The 23,128-nt window shown below is 47.5% G+C and overlaps 1 protein-coding gene across 16 annotated transcripts in view; it reads left to right on the top strand.

Annotated features, from left to right (window-relative positions):
• The window catches only part of msi2b (musashi RNA-binding protein 2b), a 225,251-nt gene that overhangs the window by 190,828 nt on the left and 11,295 nt on the right, over positions 1 to 23,128 (top strand). For 8 of the 16 annotated variants that reach the window (XM_048265502.1, XM_048265501.1, XM_048265504.1 and 5 more), the window contains exons 11-12: positions 5,435 to 5,557; positions 18,754 to 18,966. The exons of 1 other annotated variant lie outside the window; for it this stretch is intronic. In XM_048265502.1, coding sequence (XP_048121459.1) covers positions 5,435 to 5,557; positions 18,754 to 18,966 — 336 coding nt within the window. The remainder of the gene's footprint in view (positions 1 to 5,434; positions 5,558 to 18,753; positions 18,967 to 23,128) is intronic. 7 more of the 16 variants (XM_048265498.1, XM_048265499.1, XM_048265507.1 and 4 more) reach the window with 4 other exon arrangements.

The following is a 23,128-nucleotide window of genomic DNA, read 5'->3' as shown; positions in this document are numbered from 1 at the left end:
AGGGTGGGAGTGGAAGTATGGAGAGAATGACTCAGATAAGTGTAGGGGCGCCGGAGAACAGAAAGAGCCGGAGGAGGAGGTGTTAATGAGAAATGATGTAGACACTGCAGAAAGACAAAAAGAAAGGCAATTTGTTTCACTTCTACACTCACTCACTCACAGCATGGGGCAGTACATTTTGTTTAGAACAATAGCAAACTGTAAGCAGGGGTTTTTAATGAGATTCCCTTATTATTTTTCATTTTTCTTTTGAAATTAACTTTGCACTTGATTCAAAGTCATCCAAAAAGTATTTAAAAAATGAGAGATGAGGGTGGAGAGAGAGAGAGAGAGAGTGTGTGTGTGTGTGTGTGTGTGTGTGTGTGTGTTGGGCAGCGAGAAGTGAAGGAGAGTAAGATGGAAACTGCCCCCCAGGAGTCCAGCTGAGAACAGATGTGTCCTTGTCCTCCATGTGGCCACTCACCCCCCCCTCCCCAGAGTAGCCGTGGCACGGGCGGGAGGCGGCTCCAAAGAAGGGAGGCTAAATGTTAGCTTTGTCTACCAGAGTAATAACGGTGCTGTGAAATTGATTTAATGCCGCAGGGCCTCTCTTGGGTGGCATCCCTCTCCCCCCGCTAAGACAAAAACAATGAAGTGGCGCCATCTATTAATTAACCCCACCTAATCCCCGCGCGCTAATCTCTGGCTAAGAACTCTGCCCCTCCTCTCGCGCTGGGGCACCCACGAGTCCGCTTCGGCGCCGGGCACCTCACAAATGTGACGGGTACAGAGAAGAGATCACAGCGAGGAGAGGCGGGCAGGAGGGAGAGAGGACTAACCACACACACACACACACACACACACACACACACACACACACACAAACAAACAAAAAGGCATATACACATTCTCTCTCTCTATCACACACACACACACACACACACACACACACACACACACACACACACACACACACACACACACACACACACACACACAGACAGACAAGTACTCGTATGGTACATGCTTAGACATATTCAGACATAAAGACATACACACTTACACTCGTGCGTATACACACAGAGTCATTGGGACATAGGCACCATACACACGTGTGTGCTCACGGCCGCGCCCCTCGGCAGAGGACAAACAGGCACATGGTGGAGCTCTGAATGATGGCCATGTCAGAGCGGAGGGACACTGTTCGTCAGCTGCGAATGATTTCCCCTCTTGTCAAGGATCCTTCTCCCCTCTGCCTCTGGAGATTGATGAAAGGGCTCTAAAAACAACTCGCGCTATATTTTTTATTTCTCCAGCCGGCTGGAATTATGCATTAGGCCCCTGTGATGAGCGCACATGCAGTAGAGGGGAAATGAAAGAGATTTTTGGATGGCCACTCATTTCTGGCAATTGCTCTTTCTCCCTCCCTCCCTCCTTCCCTCCCTCCCTCTCCCTCTCTCTCTCCCTCCGTCATAGCTCTGCCGCTGGTCTATGTGGCCGTGTGCTTTTCCTTACTGCTTCACAGCAGGGCAGGCTCCATATTGACCTGTCATCTCACACCCAGCCGGTGCCATTGGGAGTGCCAATGACCTCATTCTCAGCTTCCTCCATCTCCACATCTGTCTGTGTGGGTGTAGCAGTGTGGGTGGATGTGTATATCTATCTGTGTGTGTGTGTGTGTGCGTCTGTGTGTGGTTCTTGTCACTGTCTCACCTGTTGAGAGCAGCTTTAATGGGCAGTAATGTGCAGCGCTGGCGCTGCTCAGGTGGATGTGGTGTGGGGAGAGGAGTGTGGGGTGAGACAAGTCTGAGAGCCAATGAGAGAGCTGTGAGCCCGCCGCCTTCCTCTCTCTCCGTTCTCTCCTCTTTCAACCTCAGCTGAATCTCTGCTCCTCTTCTCTTCTGCTCCCTCCACACCTCATGTCTTTTTTCCTCTCCTCCGTCTGCTCTCCTCTGTCTGCCTCTCTGGGAGAGACGTCTTGTTTGTTGATCACGCCGCAGCGTGTGTGTGTATGTGTGTGTGCGTGTGTGTGTGCACATGTTCTTCATTTGACAGGTCGGAAACTCTTCAGAATGCCGCACGCACGGAGCACCCCACTTCCTCCTCCGATCCTTCTCTTTATTCTCCAGCGTCAACTTGCTCCCCCATTGTGTCCACTCCTCTGCCCGTGTCCATTATCTTGTCCCAGAGACACATTTTTGATTATGCATTAGTGGAAAATAAAAGGTTATTAGGGCCACTAATATAATGGTTTGGGGGTTGTCTTAGTTGAATAATAGGGAGAAACCCGCCAGAGACAAGGCTAATTACATCCCCCAACTCTATCAGAGCTCAGCCATCTGCCAGAGCTCGTCCCCGCATTGTCTGTTGGGCTGCTGCTGTGAATAGAGCATTGCGGCCAAAGATGTGTGTTTTAATTAGAGCCGCACTGTAATTATATTTATATTATAATGATGACTTAGACCGAGCGTTGGAGTGGATGTCTTTCATTGTTCAAAAAGGGGGGAGATAATATTTAATTATAATGTTTGAACAGTTCCCTTTTTTTTCAGAACACTGCAGATTTGGTGAGTGGTGAAAGGAAAGGAGAAGTGCATTTGTTCACTCATGTTGTCTCTCTCTCTCTCTCTCTCCCTCTCTCCCTCTCTCTCTCTCTCTCTCTCTCTCTTGTTCTCTCTCTCTCCCTCTCTCTCTCTCTCTCTCTCTCTCTCTCTCTCTCTCTCTCTTGTTTCTCTCTCTCTCTCTCTCTCTCTCTCTTGTTTCTCTCTCTCTCTATCTCTCTCTCTCTCTCCCTCTCTCTCTCTCTCTCTCTCTCTCTCTCTCTCTTGTTCTCTCTCTCTCCCTCTCCCTCTCCTCTCTCTCTTGTTCTCTCTCTCTCTCTCTCTCTCTCTTGTTCTCTCTCTCTCTCTCTCTCTCTCTCTCTCTCTCTCTCTCTCTCTCTCTCTCTCTCTCTCTCCTCTCCTCTCTCTCTCTCTCTCCCTCTCTCTCTCTTGTTCTCTCTCTCTCTCTCCCTCTCTCTCTCTCTCTCTCTCTCTCTCCTCTCTCTCTCCCTCTCTCTCTCTCTCCCTCTCTCTCTCTCCCTCTCTCTCTCTCTCTTGTTCTCTCTCTCTCTCTCTCTCTCTCTCTCTCTCTCTCTCTCTCTCTCTTGTTTCTCTCTCTCTCTCTCTCTCTCTTGTTCTCTCTCTCTCTCTCTCTCTCTCGTTCTCTCTCTCTCTCTCTCTCTCTCTCTCTCTCTTGTTCTCTCTCTCACGCTTTCTCTCTGTGCCTCGCCATCTAATTCTTTTCTTTCACATATGCACACACACGTATGCATTGTGGGCACTGCCGATGGGTCATATGGCGTATTCGTTGACTATTGATTGCTACACTTAGAAGAATGTATGTGCAGGCGTTCGACACAGACACACACACTGCGTCCACCCACACACACAGCCATGAACATATACAGTACACACACACATACTCTTACCTACGAAGCGGCCTGCCTCTCATCAAAGCATTTAGCTTCAGGTGAATTAAAAGGCCATTTTGGAGGCATTTGGAGGGGAGCGATTAATCCCTGGTGTCTAATTTGGTGATGGCAGCATAAAGAGGCACTGTGGTGGCAGCAGGAGGCAATAACGCTGGCCATCCAGCCCCGCCACGTGGCGCCCATGCCCCGCTACCTCCTACACCTTACAAATCACCCCGACGCCAGCGCACACCACAGGCACCCACGCTCCACAGGCCCAGCCACCACGGGGTGGGGACGAGGTGTGGTGTGGTGTGGTGGGGGTGCTGGAGGGACGAAATTACCCCCCTCCGCCTGGCTGATTGAGTTCCAGAGCATAAAGCTCAGCGGCGAAGCAAGAGTGAGATGATTAGTGTCGTCTGACTGTGCTGCCATCCATCGTAAGCGCCACTGCCCGCCCAGCACCCACTCCACCACCCCCCCCTTTCCCATCACACCCACCGCCTCGCCACTCGATCGCCGCACATATGGAACCTCAGAGATAAGTGGCTTTGAGTGGGACCAGCGGCAGGTCTGTCAGTCCTGGCTTACTCTGCTGCTGTTGTCTCTTTTTCTCCCGAAGCTTTTATGGGCCTGATGTCCACAGCCCTTCTGAATCAGTTCCCACCGCCACTGTTGTTACCTTCTGCCACCACACTCGGAGGGAAACAAAGCCTCCTCATGCACTGAAAAAAGTTAAAAAGTTGCAACATCTAAAGCGAATCACCCTGTTATGCAGATATGAAACATTAATGTAAGGAGTGTGTATTTTCACATCACTTGTAATATCAAAATCACTTTGACCCACAAACTGCACTTCCAGTAGGCGCAAATGAAAGCCTGACCCTGGTAGTGTTCCACAGTTATCTCCTCTGCAAAGCCGGCACAAAGCCTAAGTACTCTTAAGTAGACTATACAGCAGTCCCCCATCATGCGCACAAGTGAAAGGTGCTAATTAATTGAGCGCTGAAAGAGGGCCTGAGCTCTTGCCCCAACTGTGAGATCCAGCTCGTGGATTGCGGCCCCCAGCGCGGTCTGTTTGTGCATGGGCTGGGCAGATAAGCTGAGGGATTGTCAAGCGGTCATCCAGGCGTAAAGCACTGCAGCGCTGCCGTCCTGCCATACTGACGCGCGGCTCCTAATGAAGCTGTTTGATGGGGCTCAGTGGTCAGGGGAGAGCACACGCAGGCCAGACGCTGCACCGAGAGGCCCACAGGCGCAGGCTGGACTTGGGGTGAAGCTCCGGACACCCCACTGAGCCCCTAATTGAGGTGGAAGTAGGGTGTTTGAGTCTGGACACAAAGTTGAAACAAAAAAATCTGCGTCTCATCGTGTGTGATCATGGTTCAAGCTAAAGTTTCCAGTTTGGATACGAGAAACAGGGCTGTTAGGATAGTCATGTTGCCCAGGATCTCACTGAGGTGAAGCAAGCGTGTTTCAAACTCAAACATTTGAATCATTCATTGGCTCCATGTCTCAGAGACTCCAAGCACATCTCTCCTTTCCCATCTCTCTTTGATCTCCTCCAACATGCACCGCGCTGCGCTGCAGTACAGCGTTACTACTGGCGTCCCCAGTGGCCCTGACCACTGCCTCTCTCTCCGTCCATCTCCTCTCCTGTCCGCACGCACACAGCACTCCTACACGGACATGCATGGACACATGCACTGCATAAGGCCAACACTTACTACATCTGTTCCCATTTACAAACACTTGTGTAGACTTGCACCCATGCTCTCCCTCTTCAGTTCCAAGTGCATGCACCCACACACATACAGTACATGCATACACACACTCACACACACACACACACACACACATGTACAGTACAACACACAGGCATGGATGCACATACACACACACACACACACACACACATTCTCTCACACAGCTAAAGCCAAACAGCTCCAACACAAGTCTCACCTAGACTGACCCCGGTGTCCCCTCTCCCCCCTCCCACCCCAGGGTTCCCGGCTACAGCGTACGGTCCAGTGGCGGCGGCAGCGGTGGCGGCAGCAGCGCGCGGCTCAGGTAGGGGCTCGCGCGGACGGGGCGGCTACACGGCATACCCGCAGAACGCAGGGGCAGGTAAACGCTCTGTCGGTATTCTGTGTGGCTGCCGCTCTCTCCGTGCTCCTCCTGCACCTCCTCCTCCTCCTCCTCCTCCTCCTCCTGCTCCTGCTCCTTCCTCTTCTGGGTTGATAATATCTCCTGTTCCTTTTGTAATCTCTTTCTCATTGTTTCTCACATAGTTCTTTTTTCAGTTTTGTTTTGTTGAACTAGTTGTACTAAAACAAACAGCTCATGCCACTAGCACTACTAGCCGCCTTTGTGTTCCCTCTGCCGACTCATACACACACACACACACACACTCATACTGAAAGTGTGAAGACACACTCATATGTGGAGGAGAGGAAAAGAGAAGAAGGGATGGATGGACAAAGGAAGGAGGAGAGAGAGAGAGGAAGAGTGGTGCTCTACTCATGACAGCAGCACTCTCGAGCTACCGGAAGAGTGAGAGGTTGGGCTCTGTTGTTCCTGTCAGCCCACTTAAGCTGAGCTAATTAGTTATGCCTTAATGACACGCGCACACACACACACACACACACACACACACACACACACACACACACACACACACACACAGGGAGACACAGAGAGACACAGAGGAGTGTGGGCCTAGTTTACTTGTTGTTTTCTTTCTTATTTTATTTTATTTTTTGGCAGATCATCTCTAGTTGTGCTTGTCATTCACTTAACCACATGTGCTAGGTAGCTAATTTAGTTAATTACCCTTTCTCTCTTTCTCTCTATCTCTTTCTCTGTCTCCCTCTCTCTGCCTCTCTCTCTCCCACTCTGCCAAATATTGAGTGACTTCAACACTGAATAACAAGCTCGGCACATTAAAATGCCATGAAACGACTCCCCTCCTCTGCTTGCTTTTGCGGTCTGCCCATTGATTTAAGAGGCAGATAGCTTAATCAGTCAAGCTGACTTTGTCCCACTGTATTGAACAAATAAATTAACAAGACGTGCCACGGCTTAAACTGACATATGGCCTTTTAAGTGTGTGTGTGTGTGTGTGTATGTGTATATCCAGGTTCAAGTGTGTAAGTGTGTGTGAGCATGAGTGTATGTGTCTGTGTTTGTACATACAGTATGTGTGTGTATTTGAGGGAGACCTTATTTGACTGACCATAAATCATGTGTCAATATGGGTGAATGGTAGCCACTGTGCTGCATTCTGAGGACCTATACAACATATTCAATACACATTCAGACATTCAACATTAAACACTCTCTACACTCTCTCAATCTTTGACCCTCACTCTGTCTCTCTCTCTCTCTCTCTCTCTCTCTCTCTTTCTGTCTGTCTGCTAGCACCTGCCTATACACACCCTGCCATTCAGCCCCAGTGTAACTCGGTGACAGCCGTAAAATGGATTTCCAAATGTCCATCAGTGGCACTCCCCAAAAGTGCCGGAACAAATGTATCTGGTGGAATTCTAACTAATCAGGTCATGCTTTTCTTCTCAATCAGGCAACTTTGATTTGATGGCGAGAACTCAAGCAAAACAAATATAAATAAATAAACACACAACAACATGCTGTGACCAAAAGCGGTCTTTTTTCAGTGCTGGTCTGGAAGCGTCTTGGCTGTTTGGCTTGTTTGGTTTTTAATTACACAGGGGTTTGATGTGGCAGGTCAAATCAGTTACCTCCAAGATAATTGAAATCCAGCCTCAGTGAAATGGGTCAGGTGGTGTGAGCCTGTGTGTGTGCCACACACACACACACACACACACACACACACACACACACACAATCAAGCACACATCAACAACTTAACACACACAGACACATGCACACATCAGCTGCGTAACGTGTGTGCACAGGCACACACACACACACACACACACACACACACACAAGGGTGTCCAGGCCATCAGAGGCTTAAAGGCTTGATCCAGCAGCTGTGTGTGTGTGTGTGTGTGTGTGGCGCTATACTCTCCCTCTGATGCTCCAGCTGCTGTGAAGTGACTGTGCCGCTGCAGAAGGGCCCAGCCATAGAGACGCTGGAGTGCTGACATTTACTTGTGACCTTTTCCACGCAGCTCCATCATCTATTAGCCCCACGCACGCACGCACGCCGCCGCAGCACACTGATGCACTCCTGCTGTGCATATATTTACTGATATGGGACTGAGCTGCTCTGATGCTCCTGAGGGCGTTTGAAGTGCTAGATCACTTAACACCAGCACCAGTTTAAAACCAGGCGAGGGTGGGGGACTGTTTGTGTGTGTGTGTGTGTGTGTACGTTCGTGCCTGTCCACACATGTGTGTATGTGTGTGTGTGTGTGTGTGTGTGTGTGTGTGTGTATTGGTATGCGTATACACAGCTGTTTCAACATCTCCTTGTGCTGGCTTTCGTTTTCATTGTGCTGTTGTGGAGATGCTAAGATGGAGCTCTCCACCCAGCCAGCCTCTGGCCTGTAGTAGCTGGCTGATGTTGGGGGGTGAGGTGAGACGTGGCTGAGGACGGCTTCCACTGGCCAAGATTAGGACAGGCGATTAGAGAGAGCCGCCTAGACTCAGCCTACTTCCCCTAGATCTTAACCAGTTTGAACCCAACTCAATTTGTCACGCCCAGGCCGAGCCGCTTTCATCCGGTGAAGCAGCATTTGTTCCGTGTCATAAATCAAAGGCGCATATGCACATCTGCAATGAGCAGGAGGACGACGACAAGGGCGGCGGTCAGATGATGAAACGGCCCGTGGAGGCCACGTCTGATTCTCCGCGGCGCTGTCTGTCTGTCTCCCTGCGGCCCGCAGCAGCCTGATGCGGGGCTCACCCGGGCTGTCTTAAAGTGGCACGTAGCAGTGCCCCATTCAGCTGAGGGCACGCAGGGCACACGCAGCACACAATGGGACAGCAGCCCTAATTGGTTATGGAATGTGCATTTGAGCGTGCTCGTTATCGCCATGACGATTATGTTGTTATAAAATAAAACATTACCGTGCATTATATGGTAGTTTTATGTGAGAATAAAACTACCCCATGTATCACCTGATACAGTCCCCGTTCACCTCACACTTAACTTAATGAAGCCAATTGCCATTTTAAAAGGATAATGCCACCTTTCCTGGTGTGATCACTGAATCTGGTATTGCTGGTGAAAATCCTATTAGCTGTGGACTTGTGATGTCTTATTCAGAAGCACATGGGTGTTCTGATCTCCCTCCACACCTCCCCAGTGTCCAGTGCTGGCAAATGACTCAGCAAACACTCATTCAGAGTGCCTACTAACAATCCACACGCCTCATAGGGATCAGACTCTATTAACAATCCACACGTCTCATAGTGATCAGACTCTATTAACAATCCACACGTCTCATAGTGATCAGACTCTACTAATAATCACCATGTCTTATAGTGATCAGACTCTACTAACAATCCACACGTCTCATAGTGATCAGACTCTATTAACAATCCACACGTCTCATAGTGATCAGACTCTGCTAACAATCCACACGTCTCATAGGGATTCTCAGGCATGTGAAAGTGTGTCTGGTCACTGCAAGTTTTAGAGAGAGGAGGTGAGATCTCATTAGAAATATGTACAGCAGCTTCCCATGATATGGACAAAGAGAAATAGAGAGGTGGAGGAATAGGAGAGAGTGCCATTCCCTCTTGATCCAGGGGCAGTGTGGTAGATTAAAGACTCCTCTATTCCTCCTCTGGAATAATGCAGTGCCCCTGGCGCCATTTTAAAAACATTAGCCCCATGCTTTAATTCCCATGTAGCCTCCATTTTGCATTTGAATAATGTGATCAGCTTAGCTACTGTCTGAGCAGCAGCACTGCCCTCTTCGTCCTGGTTAGTCTCCAATGTGTCTTTCCTCACTGTAGGCATTCTGCCTCCCCTCCTTCCCAGGAACAGCAGTGCAGCTGTGTACAGCTACATTTTCACTTAAGACTTAACCTTCATGAGAAACTCACATTTATAGTATTATTAAAATGACTAATCATACCACACTTGCACACAGGGAAGAGGAGATATCAAACCCATACATTAGTCATTAGTGACGCTATTTCAGAGTACAAAGCCCAGCCAGTGAGAAGGGAAAAGCATATGGGGAGAAGATCTCTATGTGTGATATGTACTAATTATCTTACATGAGAGTAGGGAGGCTTGGACGTCAACAGTTAATGGATATGATAGTGACCATTGCACTGTGTAGTCTTCCTCTCCTCTTCCTCATCCCTCTCTTCCTCACATGGAGGGTGTTTCCAGCACTTCTTTAAAAGCGTCCTTTTCTCTGCAGCCCCCTCTGTTCCTGCTGCTCACACTTCCCTTTACTCAGGCACTCAGCACTGCCTGTGTTTGGCTTGCCACAGCCTCTCTTTACTAGCCATTTGGGTGTGTAAATGTGTGGGACTGTTTCTCTGAACAATATTGTTTTGTTTGTTTTGTACTTTTTGTTGTCCTATAAAGCTGAGTTAGGTCTTAATCCACCCCTCTATCTCTGAGTTTTTATTAGGCTTGCACACCGACGTCATCTGGATTGTGTTTGGAGTAGTGGGTCTGATGGTATTTGCCGAGCTGTAGACAGATATCAATTTCATGGATTTCTGTGCTTTTCTTACCAATTTTTAGCCTGTGGTGAATGATGTTTCGTTAAAAAGATATGCACTGGTATCCTTAGAGCCAGAATACACTTCTTTCAAAATCTCTGAAATAACAAAACGACTGGGAAGTAGGTATTTGCTGAGATCCATTAGACTGTCCACAGAGCAAAAGCGAAGTGAAATAAACCAATCTGTGCGTCCTCTCCAGTGGATCTCTGCTGTAAGGCAGTGGGCAACAGCTCTGATTATCTACTGTACTTTCAAAAACGAGTGAATGCTCTAGTTTGGCTCAAGCATCCTAGTTCTTGCTCTTTGGTGTATTCCTACAAACGACGCATACACATAGAATTCCATCTGTGCATGTAGGGGCACGAAGCCACTCACAGTACTCCATCTAGACATGGAAATGGCTTTATGCACAAACCTGCATCAGAATCCCAGACCTGTCCACACACTCATTCTGCCCTTAGGACATGCCTCACATAACCTATTCACCTCTTCTTACACATAGAAAAACCCAAAACACACTCAGCTTTTACCTGTTCATACATTCGCAGGCTGTGTATTTGTGTGTGTGTGTGTGTGTGTGTGTGTGTGTGTGTGTGTGTGTGTGTGTGTGTGTGTGTGTGTGTGTGTGTGTGTGTGTGTGTGTGAAATGGTGATGGTAGTGGCAATGGTGGTACACTGTCACTCAGCATTAGGGCAGCACAGCAGACAGGTCCGCTCCCACAGCTGAGCCTCTCTCCCTGCTCTGACTCCCCTCACCTCTCCTCCCCTCCCCCTCCTCACCCCCCCCCCCCACCTCTCCTCCCCTCCTCACCTCCTCCCCTCTCCTCTCCTCTGCGCGCCAGGCCAGGCAGCCGCTCTGCAGGTGTAAACTAGGCCATCGGCACCCCTCCCACCCCACCCCCACCCCATCCCCCTCTCCTCTCCCTCCGTCCCTCCACCTGATGACACCCAGCAGCGGCTGCTGGAAATGTGAAATGCGGCGCTCATATACGTCTGTCGCCTCCCCATGATGAAGACAGATGTGTTTTCTCCTTCTCACCGCTGCCATTGTGCAGACGCTGTTTTATTTATTTATTTTTTTATAGGGAACCTGTCCAGTTTTTGATGTGATGTGTTTGCGTGACACATGTGTGTGTGTGTGTGTGTGTGTGTGTCTGTTTGTGTGAGTGCCCGTGTGTCCGTGTGCGGCATGCATATGAGCATCTGTGTGCATGGTTGTGTCTGAGTCTGTGTGTGGCATAGATGTGAGTGTGTGTGTGTGTGTGAGTGTGTCCTTACTTGTGTGAGTGAGTGCGCCTGCAAGCTGGAGATAGCCAGTGATCAGTCAGTGGACAGGATGTTAATGCTTCTCCACCAAATATTACGGATATTTCCTGTATTAAATATCCATTATGCAGGCCTATCTGAACACCAAATGACACACCATTATCTATGGATTATTTATGAAACATGTTCTCCATCTTAGGGGAGGAGAGAGATTGTCTGGCTGATAATTAGTCACCTATTCAAATAGAAAAGGGCTGTTTCACATGGAATGGGGAAGCCACTTCAGGCAGTGAGGCTGGGTACTGTAGCAAAGCTGCTGATGGAGTTTGCTAATTAGAGATGATCCCTAATTGTATCCTAATTTGGAAACACATTTGATAAGGTTATTGACACCCTCTTCACAAAGAGTGCCAGAGAGAACTCTCATTGACTTGCGCGCACAGCAACATACGCACGCTTCGCAAATGCACCCGACCACCCAAACACACACACACACAGACAGACCACACACACACACACACACAGATAGAGAGAGAGAGACCACGCACGCACACACACACACACACACACACACACATACAGAGAGAGAGACACATACACACACAAACTCACACACACATAAATTGAGTTCATAAATGGAGTGGCGCGTGTCTCGGAGAGAGGGATTGCAGGGTCAGTGCTTTTAAAAAAATGACAGTGTTTTGTTAGAGAGCACAGATTCCCCACTCGGCTGCCCTCTGATGTATTCACCATCTGTGACATCCTCCGCCTGAACTAGATGATTGTGTGAAATGTTATTTCCAAGGTTGGCACTGGTCCTTGAAGGTGCCTCTTTTTTTCTCTTCTGGATAGTGCTCCAAACTCACCGTGCAAAAATGTCAGCCCTTTTCCCTCCCCACCCTTGCCATATTTGTTTGAAAAGCTATGGTCCGAGTTTTAAAAAGGCAATATTTTGCTTACATCAACGGGCAGATTGTTGTTGCAGTGCTGACGAGTCGGGTTTGAAGCTGCGTTTCACACTCAGTGACTCATTTTGGCTGCCGAGCATCATGCAGATTTCAGAATGGGCTCCCAAAATCCTCCCTAGTTAGCTGCTGCCTGTTTTCAATTCCCTCCCTCAGAATACACCGCTGATTTTATTGTGATGATCCGGAGACTGACATTTAGACATTTCGATGCTATGATAGGTATTTTTACTCTGCTGATTGCAGTGTTTCTTTATGAGAGCTTCTACATTGTGCCTGCCCAACTAATGCTACATCTTCTATGGCTAATTGCAGTTGAAATGAAAACCACCCTATGCTTATTTTTTGCTCAAATATTCATTTAGAAGTAATTCAAGTCTACATAAAGCATGCGCGGGTGAGATGTGGATGCACGCAGGAGAAGGCAGTCTCTGTGTGCTGTTGTTTTGCACCTGTTCAGAAGGTGCCCTCATTTTTCCCTGCAGTGAACTCTAATACTGACCCCTAGTGTTCTACATCAGCACTTCATAGGTGTGGGCAGAGCATGGGCCCTGCTACAGCACAGAGGACAGAAACAAGCCTGGCCCTGTCCAGCTATTCTTTTCCTTTTTAAAGGCAAACCTAGACAGCTCCTTGCAGCAGTGTCCACTTTCCCATCGCCACACTGTCATCAGACTGTTCCATAAACACAGAGACTGGCCGCTAACGTTCTCTCCGCCCATGTGTATGAGGCTTGAGCAAAACTCAGGGGGTGGTGGTCGCAGAGCAGATCATTGTCTTTACATCTAAGTGAACCTGACACGGTCGATTGCGTTAACACAGCGCACATGTGTATGCGCGGGCAGTGGTGGTGGCAGCGGAGAGAGAGAGCCTCACGGGCGATCCCTGCCCAGGCCCTGAGGCACGCTTGGGCAGGGCGTGATGTGTGACCTAATGCAGCGAAAGGACCCTGGAGAGGGGGCCGTGGGGCCGATGTGGAAAAATAAAAGCAATATCTCTTTTACTCGCTCTCTCCCTCCTCCTCCTCCTCCTCCTCTTTTCCCCTTACTGCTCTTTCGCTCCCCTTTTCTTCATCCCTCATCCCCACCCTGCGAGGCCTGTGTAATCACCCTAGGGGCCTGGAGATGTCACCAGGCAGTAGGGTCGCTGCTCTTTGGTGTAGCAGCAGTAATTAGCCGGCGGACTAGATGACCGCTCCGAGGCGAGGATATGAAAGCCTTCTGCTGGAGCCCACGCTACTGTCCACTACGCTGACAAATGGCCTCAGTCGCTGCTCTTAACAGCCGGCCGGCCGGCCATCCTTTGGCTTATTTGGATTCATGCTTTGCGTGTTTGTTTGGTTTTCTTTTCCCCTCAGCAGACAGTGTTTTTGATATCACAGTAAGAAAGACACTGACAGACGCATAGAGAGGGAACGAGCCAGAAGAAAAAGACAGAGTAATGGAATGTTTTGCAAGCGGGGAAAGAGAAAGAGAGATGGAGTGAGTGGTGGAAAAGGAGGTATATAGAGCGATCTTGGTTCTGTGGAGGCTAAGGTTTAAAGGTTTAAAGTGGACAGGCGGTTGGGTGGATGGTCCTGATGGTGGAGTTTGATAGTGAGAGAAAAAGTATTCCCTGGGAATATGTATGACCCTGTGGGCAGAGGTATGAGGCCAGTGGAGGGTGACATCAGTGGCTCTTTCTCATCACACTCCTGCAGATGTTTCACACATCTGGGTCGAACGAATCTCTTTCATGTGGTCTGGGCACGATGGCGCTCCATTGTGTTGCTTCTGCCCCATCCCTTCCTGCATCCTTCCTGTCTTCACCCACCGCACCCCTCATGCCAGTCCCTGTAGCGTAGCGTAGCGTAGCGCGCCCCCGGAAAGCAGCAGTGACTAATAGATGGAGTGGAGATGGAGCGTGTGCAGCCACCACACCCAACTGAGGCTGCGCGCGCTGCTGAGGCGAGACTCTATTCATCAAGTCAGACAAGATGCGCTCACACATCCATCTCCTGCCTGAGAACTCCGTAGCCCGCGCGCTATCAAGCAACAGTGTCGTCCTGTGTTTCTGCCTTTGAGGGGAGAGCAAACAGATAGACACAGCGCAGGCTGGAGAGAAGAGGAGCTTGTCCAACAGAATATATTTTTTTTTTGTCTTGACGTTAGAGTTTGTGCTCAGTAGTTTTTCAAGTTAGGTGAGCATGAAGGCAATTACTTTTTTCACAAAATTGTGCAATTGCAGATAAGAGATGTTTGTCAATCTTGACTGTATTATACAGATGGTCTTTTTCTTCCCACCTCCTCTGAAAGTTCCTGTGATACCTGCTAAGACATAAATCATGCAGAGCTCCAGCCCGCACCAGGCAGAGCTACTACAGCAGGCTGGGGGAGGCACATCAGAGGGGAGACGCTACGCTGGCAACTTTGATGTCTCAGAAACTGTACATATGTAATTCCCAGCTATCTCCCGGCCTCGGCAGCGTGCGCTCGGTCAAACTAAAGCATTTGCATGTGCAGAGAAAGGGAAAATCACCTGGCAGCCACACTCTGGTTGCCTCGGCATTTCCAGATGGTGGGCTTATTCAGTGTCTGTAATCAGGAAGTGAGAGTGAGCTTTCTCACAGCATTTATTCCACCTCTTAAGCAGATCGGGCCGTCGTTAGTTGAGAGATGCCTGAGTCTTTTTTGTGTCGTTATTAGATGAGACCTCCACAGCTCATTTGTGTGTGTCAAAGAAACAAAGCTGCCAGGTGTGTTTGCTGTGTAGGGGCAAATGTCAGATTTTTTGCCACTGTCATTTTTTATTCCATGTCACTGAAATTAATGCGGCGTGGGAGGGGTTGCACGTATTGCACCAAAGGGACTGTTTCATTGTGTTTGATCAGAGACAAGGGAATGGTAGACAAATGGAAATATCTCATTCCCCTTTCTCTCTCTTTCTCTCTCTCTTTCTCTCCCTCGTTCTCACTCCCGGCCTCCTACCTCCCCTGTGTATAAATGAAGGGGGGGGGGGGGTCATAACGCCTCGCTTTGTAAAAGGTCTTCATTTGTTTGTTGTTAAAGATCTAATTAAGAAGATGAGAGGAAATGGAATGAGACAGCGGCTTTGGTCTAATTAAGAGCCAGGGACCTAAGATCACTTTGAACCTCAAGGACACGCCGCTATTAACAGCCCCCATCAAAAATGGATTTCAAAAACCTAAAGAGCATTTCTCTCCCCTCTCTCCCTCTCCTTAGCTCTCGTTGCTCTTAAAGCGACTTCAAATGGGGCCCCTGCTTGAGTGGGCATTCCCCAGCCTTTACTGAGCAGGCACAAGCACTTGAGACCAGTGTAGACGGATGTCTCGTTCAGGTACATTTACGGGCTATTTTGTTTATTAATTAATCTCAAGGGAAAAGTGAAGTGAATGTGCTATCAAAGCGCTGCACTGGGAATTCATTTGTGTGTTTGATCTCACTTGTGTCATGACATTCAATTAAAAAGACCATTTTAATCGTCTAGGTGTTGGGAACAACAGGTCAAGGAACTGTTATATAACATACTCCCTTGTTTTTTTTTTCACTGTCCAACCAGAGAGTCTAGTTAGGCTTCCACAGCAGAGCACCACCACCCCCACACTCCTGCCATTAGAATGGCCTCCTCTTTGTTGTACTGTAGCCTTAAATCAAATTTTGCAATCACAGAGACATTGTAAAGAGCAACAAAAAATCTTGATGATTTTCTCTGCCATGGAAATTGCTTTTTGCCAAGAAGAGAGAGAGGGAGGAGAGAGAGAGGATAGAGAGAAAGAAAAAGAGAGAGAAAAAGGAGGTTAAAGCAACACCAAAGAGTTTTTTTGTAACTTAAAATAATGTTTCCAAAATCGTTTCAGTGGTTCATCAACTTGTAACAGGGTGAACGGCACTTCTGCATTCGCTTCACAGCCCTCTATCGGCTATAACCGCACTATGTAAGTTTGCCAGATCGGGTAGCGGATCTGTAGTTCGGAATGAGACATAAGAAACTACAAATTTGACGTGCATCTGATGTCGCAATACATCGTACTTTCATAAATCGTGCAACATATTCTACCTTGTCTATGGACATTGTTATTTGCAAAGCCGGTGCTGGATAAACAAATAGCGTGCGTGCTCCAGAGGGAAAGTTCTTTGGTGTTGCTTTAATCAGAGACAAGCATCAGAAACATCAATGTGGATGGATGACTCGGCTCAGACAGTTTTGTATTCTGTGTGTATTCCTGCGAGACTTTTGTCACTGCTGTAAGGGCTCTGAGATGACTAAACAGCTTAGACCTGTGCAACTGAAGTAGGCTACTGTATGTGGAGAGAGGAGGCGTGCCGCTGAGTACGTACTGTAGGTGGTGATGTTTGGCCAAAGGGTTAGTTTTGGTGGTCAAAAGAAAACAGGCCTTTCATGGGCTATGTATGACTGACATTGTGCGTGTGTGCGTGTGTGTGTGTGTGTGTGTGTGTGTGTCTGTGTCTGTGTCTGTGCTTGTGTCAGTGTGTGTGTGTGTGTGTGTGTGTGTGTGTGTGTGTACCCATATGCAGTACATGTACATGGGCTGGGGAAGGGGTAATCCATGGTGAGTTTGATGGTCTGTTTCACTGCTCTTTAAATCCTTGCCTTGTTGGCCACTCTTAAACTCATTAGTGTGCTGTAACAAGAGAATCACTGAAACTGATGAGTGTGCAGCCGCCCACCCAGCTCTCCCTGGTCAGTGTAGCCGTGCGGTCCGTCCAGCCCAGCACCCACTCAGGCGGCCATGGGAAGGAGGTGGACAAACAGCAAGGAGGGGCACAATCACTCATCGCAATGACACAGAGCGTTTGACTCTCTCCTCCATAAATAGACACAACAGCACACTTAGTGCTCTCATTTCTAGCCTCTAATGCATCATGTTTATCATCCAGACTTACTGTGTAGGACCTTATGGGGGGAGGCTATTTTTTCAAACTGATTTCCTGCCATTACATGAGTAATAAGAAACTCTCTATCACTTAATAAACCCCTCAAAGCTCCATTTTCCCCCCTGAAATTTATTTGGGCTGTTTATTTTATGTGGGCAACATGGGAAAACTGCCATATATTTGGCCCATAATTTGGGGGAGCTGGCGATCTGCCAAGCAGCAGAGGAATAAATACCATAAAGTGTTTTCCTTTTTTTTGCGGACTGTGGCGGCATGTGTGCCGTTCCAAATGGGAAGCCATTTCTCTTGTTTATACAGTGTTTGGCAGGCCTTTGATGGTCTAATTATTATTTACTAGGCGTGTGACAGCTCTGTTGGTCATCTGTGCCATTTTAAAACACATATGGCAGAAGAAAACAAAGCGTGAACTTCCAAGGTGGTGTCAAGCTGTAATTGAGCTGCAGCTTCTGGCTGTTTGAACGCACACACACATACACACACAGGTATCTGCCTAAGCACTTTTGTTAGCTTTGTTGTCCTTGTGTTGTAGTTCTGTCTCATGGAGGTGTAGCTTTAGTGGTGTGCAGGGGGAGGCACCATAAAAAACATTTGGTCTTCATTTTGTTTTTTTCCCCCACTGGGCTGGTTTCTGGTCTTCCAAGCTGTTTTTAACCTCATGCCTTCCAGTCCAAACACATGGATGTTGACCCAAGCCTGTAGAGGTCCATGCGTGTGCCGTGGCCATTACAGCTTGTTCATATCCCAATGTGTGTGTTTCACATCGTTATGCTGCCTACATTTGACTGTCTCCCACATCAATGTGAGCTTGGCAGGAGGATTATTCTGGTCTGATCATCTGTATTTAGCCAAACAGGAAGAGAGTATTGATTTGATTTAAATTCCATTTCCCCTCCCTAACTGCTGTTTGTGGTGACTCTTTTTTTCCTTCTCGGAGAGGTGTCAGCTGACAACAGTGGCTTTTTTTGGGGTCTGGCTGAAAAGATTTGTATTGACACTGGCCGCCTCTGGTGAAACAGGACAAATACAGGAAGGTGGAGGCGTGTGTTTATCCATTCCTCCATTTGGCTCCGGCCACTATTGACTTTGCTCCATTTCGATCTGCAGTGTTTGGTGCTAGTGCGGCCTCCAATGTTTGGCAAGAACACATGAGATCTTCTCAGCACACACATCTCTCTCTCACACACACACACACACTCACATACACACACACACACGACTTTGCGTGGCATGTTTTATGGCTGTCAGAAGTGAACTATCAGCCGTGCACAGGTGGTCATGTCATCCCTGTATCATGTATCAACAGTGTTCCAAAGCAATGCCATGCCATGTAATAACAGCAACAGGTCTACCATGTAACTATACTATGCAAAAAAAACAAACACTTTCCACAATGATGGAGTCCCCCTCCCCTCCCCCCCCCTTCCTCCTCCTGCCTCCTCCTCCTCCCCCTCCTTCTCCTCCTCCTCCTCCTCCTCCCCCTATGACTGTTATCTCCCAGGGTACCCCGATTACGGGTTCTATTCCTCGCCCAGCGACCAGAGGGGCCCCGCGTTCTCCTTCGCGGACTACGGCTCCCTGGGGCCCCACCCCCAGCTGCTGCACAGTGAGCATGCTGCCACGTCCGCCTGCCACTCCCCCCTGCAGCAGACGCAGCCCCAGCCGCCGCCTCCTCAGCAGCACCTGCACAGCCCGGATCAGTTTAAGAGCCCAGGTGTGTAACCCCCACCCCCACCCCCACCCCACCCATCGCCCGCACCGCACCGCACCGCACCACAAGCACCCGGCGCTCACCGCCTCATCGCGCCTCGCCACGCCTCCTCTCCTCCTTCCAATCATCCATTGATTGATTGACACAGATTTGGTCTCCTCCTCATCTGGAGTTCATCAGGAGAGAGGGGGAGGGGAGGGCCCAGGGGGGCCCTGCCTAGGAGAGGGCTTTGACCAAAAGAGGCAGAGGGAGAATGCAGAGCTGATTTATTATAGAAATGATGATGATGATGACAAAGTGTGCTACCAAAGCAGAAGTGCAGTGAATGATGTCTCTTGTTGGCGCTTTGTTTGCATACTGGGTGTTCTGCATGCTTCCCTTTATTTACAAATGCAACATTCACTTTACAAATGTTATTGTATTTTTTGTTTGTTTGTTTCTTGCCACCATTCTTGCCATGTTTTTTTGTTTCATTGTTTGTTTGTTGTTTACATTATGGCATTCATGTGTATTTGTGATGGCATATGCACTGAGCATGGCGATAAAACTGTGTGGGTGACACGATCAGAAGACATTCTCTCAAAGCACATCCCCATTACACTCCTGCTGTTTGCAGACATGTCTGTGGCAGTTCCTTACTCAGACAGAGAGTGCAGCACAAGCAGAGTGGGTCAGCCCTTTACTTATTTCTCTGAATGGAAACTCCATCTGATCAGAGCCTCTAAAGGGAAAGGAAGTAATTGGAGGAATTTAAAAAAATCAATTATGAATGGATTATATGGAACAAAGACCAGATTAGGCTTTGTTGTGGGGTGCAAAAGACCAGCACATGCTGCTGTAGTAATTGTGGTAGGTAATTGAATGTTTGAATATGATTAAAGAAGCATTGATGATCAGTGTTGAAGTGCTCAGGCATGCCTCGCATCTGTAGGAAAGGATAGATGGGTAGATGTTGTGTAGACTACTTTTATATAGTCCTAATATCATTACTTCTAATTGTGCAATTTAAACTAATTGTATGACTGGAGAATATTAGCTCATTTGCTTTCTCGTCACAGTGTTTTTTGTTTATTTCTTGAATTGGCATAATTTTACATGATAGTCTATGAGGAACCTGAGTTGTCATTACCTCTGCGCTTGCCTGAAATTACTTTATAAAATACTTTATTATTAAATATGTCATCCATTCAGCATATCAAGCTGCTTATGTAAACTCCTGCCTTGAGACATTTAACTTTGAAGAACTCCAGTCAGGATCTTGTATAGTATTTTACTGACTTATGGACTACATTCACAGATTACTTCACAAGTGTGCGTAGGAGAATGGCAGCAAATTTAATTATACAATCAGTTTTCCTCTTTTCCCGAATACACGTTAACGGAGTGACGATAATAACTGATGAATAATAGGACCTGGAATGTTTGGGTTCTATTGAACTGACGCAGTCAGCCACAGAAGTTACTCCTCTATTGAGGTATTCTCTTCATGCTGTTTAGACTCAGTACTTTCAGCACCTGACAATGCATCTGTAGAAGAACTGTTGACAAAAGAAAGCCTTGCCTGGAGTCCTTTTTTCACCCCCAAAGGCTTTTGCTGGTCTGCAGATTTTGCCAATTACCTAGAGTATAGTTTGCTGTGAAAACAAGAATGAGGCAGTCAGTAATAGCTTTCCACTGCAATAATGGGGGTAGAGGACCCTGATTAGAATACTAAAGAGCACCTAGGGGAAAAGGAAACATTTGGAACAGGACTGTGACATGCAAAGCAGTTTTGTCATTGTTTCCTACCCTGACCCTGACCACTTGGTAGCTTTGACAGGTGTTTTTTGGCTGAAAACTACATTTGTTTATACATTTATACAAAAAATAATTAATAAATAAAAAAGTAAAGTAATTAATAACGGCACTTGAGCATATTACATTTACTAATATTACATATTAGTATTCTGTTCCAAAAGACCGTCGTGAGCTAAATATTTACCATAAATTCATACAAGGCACTTTGCCACTAACAGCCCAGTGTAGAAAGTCAGATGTCATATACAGCTTGTGAAATTTATAGTAATTTTACGATGGTTCTTATAATCATTATATTTTAGAGATGGCATGTGTCTCATGGTTCAGAGCTGGTAATAGATATTATTGGGTGTAGTGATACGTAACAGCTGTTGTCTCGCTTTGACTTCCTTTTGGTGAGTTGACGTGTTGGAAGTGGGAAGTCATTCAGGATTTATTTTAGGTAATTTGTCCATGCCGCCACAGATGAGTTTCTGGTACAATCATTGGTAAAGGCTCTCAAATCCTGTTTGTCGCTCCTCCGAAAAGTGTGTCCGTGTCCCGTGGCTTTCTTCCTCTGCCCTTCCTCTGGCTGCTTCCCATACCTTGGCTTTTTCCTTCTCATTTGAATGTCTAAGCCTCCTGAGTCTCCGAGCCCTGTACATTAATAGACCTCTCTCCCAATGAATATCCAAGTGAAGTAAAAGCTTCCGGCCACCGAGGAGTTTGATTTAATATTCCCTGTTAATGGAGAGTGTCACCGAGGGCTGGATAGAGAGAAATGAGCACGGCCACTATACAGGGGCCCTAGAGTTCTTCACAGAAGTTTTCATTTATCACACCGCAGCACTGTAAACTTGTCTTGTTTGTGCTTTCAAATTTTTATAAAATTAGAATGTTTTAGTTTGCTACGCTGCATTGTATGTATTTTATTGAGCAGACATCAGGCCACAGGTTTAGAGATGTACAGTCGGTACCATCATGCTAATTTAGCTTATTGTAAGGCTCTTTAGAAAGTCCCATTAGCATAAACAGACCTTCACAACGTTTGAAGGTCCGATAATTCTGTATGGTGACCGCTGCAAAAAATGAATGACGAAGTGTTGTCAATAGCAATGGGTTTTGTGCTTCTGATACATGTCTTTCATATCATTCACCAAGTAGTTTGCCCACTTATCACAATGGAACTTCATTTAATGTGAAAGTCGGCAAGTAGCTTTCAAGTTCTATTTGTGTGGCGTACTGTTTGTTTCTCAATGGAAACCACAAAAGGATAACAAAATTATCTAGAAAGACATATTGTGTGAAGTCTCTTTTCTCATTTTGACAAGTAGCCGTATATTAAGCAGGATAATGTATTGTCCGCCGGTCATTATTGGAAAATAAATCCCTTCAGGACGAAGCAAGTCCTGTTCACCCTGTCGGGAGTTATTTTCCAGTAATGACCAGCGGACAATACACTATCCCTTACTTAATCCTCGGTTGCTTAGTCCTTCTCTTTCTCATCCTCTGCCTTCCCATTTCTAACCACTGCCATTCATGGTGTGAGATTCTGATGCGTGCGCTACGCCTTCCAACATTAGGAAATGTGACCTTCTGCATTTTAGGTCTCCATTTTTCCTCTCGTATGCTGTGGCTCTTCATCACTCTTATCTTTGTATCCCTTTTAATCCTCTTTCTGTTCCTCTCCCTTTCACACCCTCTCCTCCCCTTCACCTGCACCCTCACCTGAAACCATCCATACCTGTCTGATCTACCTTTGCAGGAGCATAGACACCGCATGAGTTGTGAGCCCCACACCCTTTTACCTCCATCACGTTCCTAGACATGTCTGGTCCCATACCCGCCATCTCCCGAGATCACACCTGGGATGATCCCGCTCCCCTGACAGAAAAGGGTCACTTCTTCACCCTTCTTTTGTACATTTCCGATGGACAAATGCACTTCCCTCCCATGCTGTGGAAAAGGGAGTCTGCGTTGGCGTCTGTTCCCCCATGGCACCTGTGGTAGTTTGCTTCCCGCCAGTTGCCAGCGTGCTCTGGTGCCCATGGTAGCGGCTGGTCCAGTAGTCACTGTTGTATATTTAAAGCAGTGGGAGTGTGGGACAGAGGGAAAGGCCTCTCACCAAAGTGACAGGTGTTGATTAGATGGGGGATGTTTTGCCAAAATTCCCCGGTGCAATCCCAGAGAAGTACTTATGAAGTGGCAAGTCACATTTCTGATGACAGCTGGAAAAATACCCAACAGAAGGTGTGAGAAGAAGAGGAGAGAGAGTGAGAGAGAGCGAGGAGGGAAAGTAGAGATGATTATGAGGGAGACCTGTGAAAGAGGGACTGTACTTTTTGTCAGTTCATTTTATCAGCCCAAAGGATCCCCCTAACATGAGCCC

This window comes from Alosa alosa, chromosome 15, assembly GCF_017589495.1.
Source record: "Alosa alosa isolate M-15738 ecotype Scorff River chromosome 15, AALO_Geno_1.1, whole genome shotgun sequence".
Classification (NCBI taxonomy): Eukaryota; Metazoa; Chordata; class Actinopteri; order Clupeiformes; family Clupeidae; genus Alosa; species Alosa alosa.
This window is presented reverse-complemented; position numbering and strand designations above follow the sequence as displayed.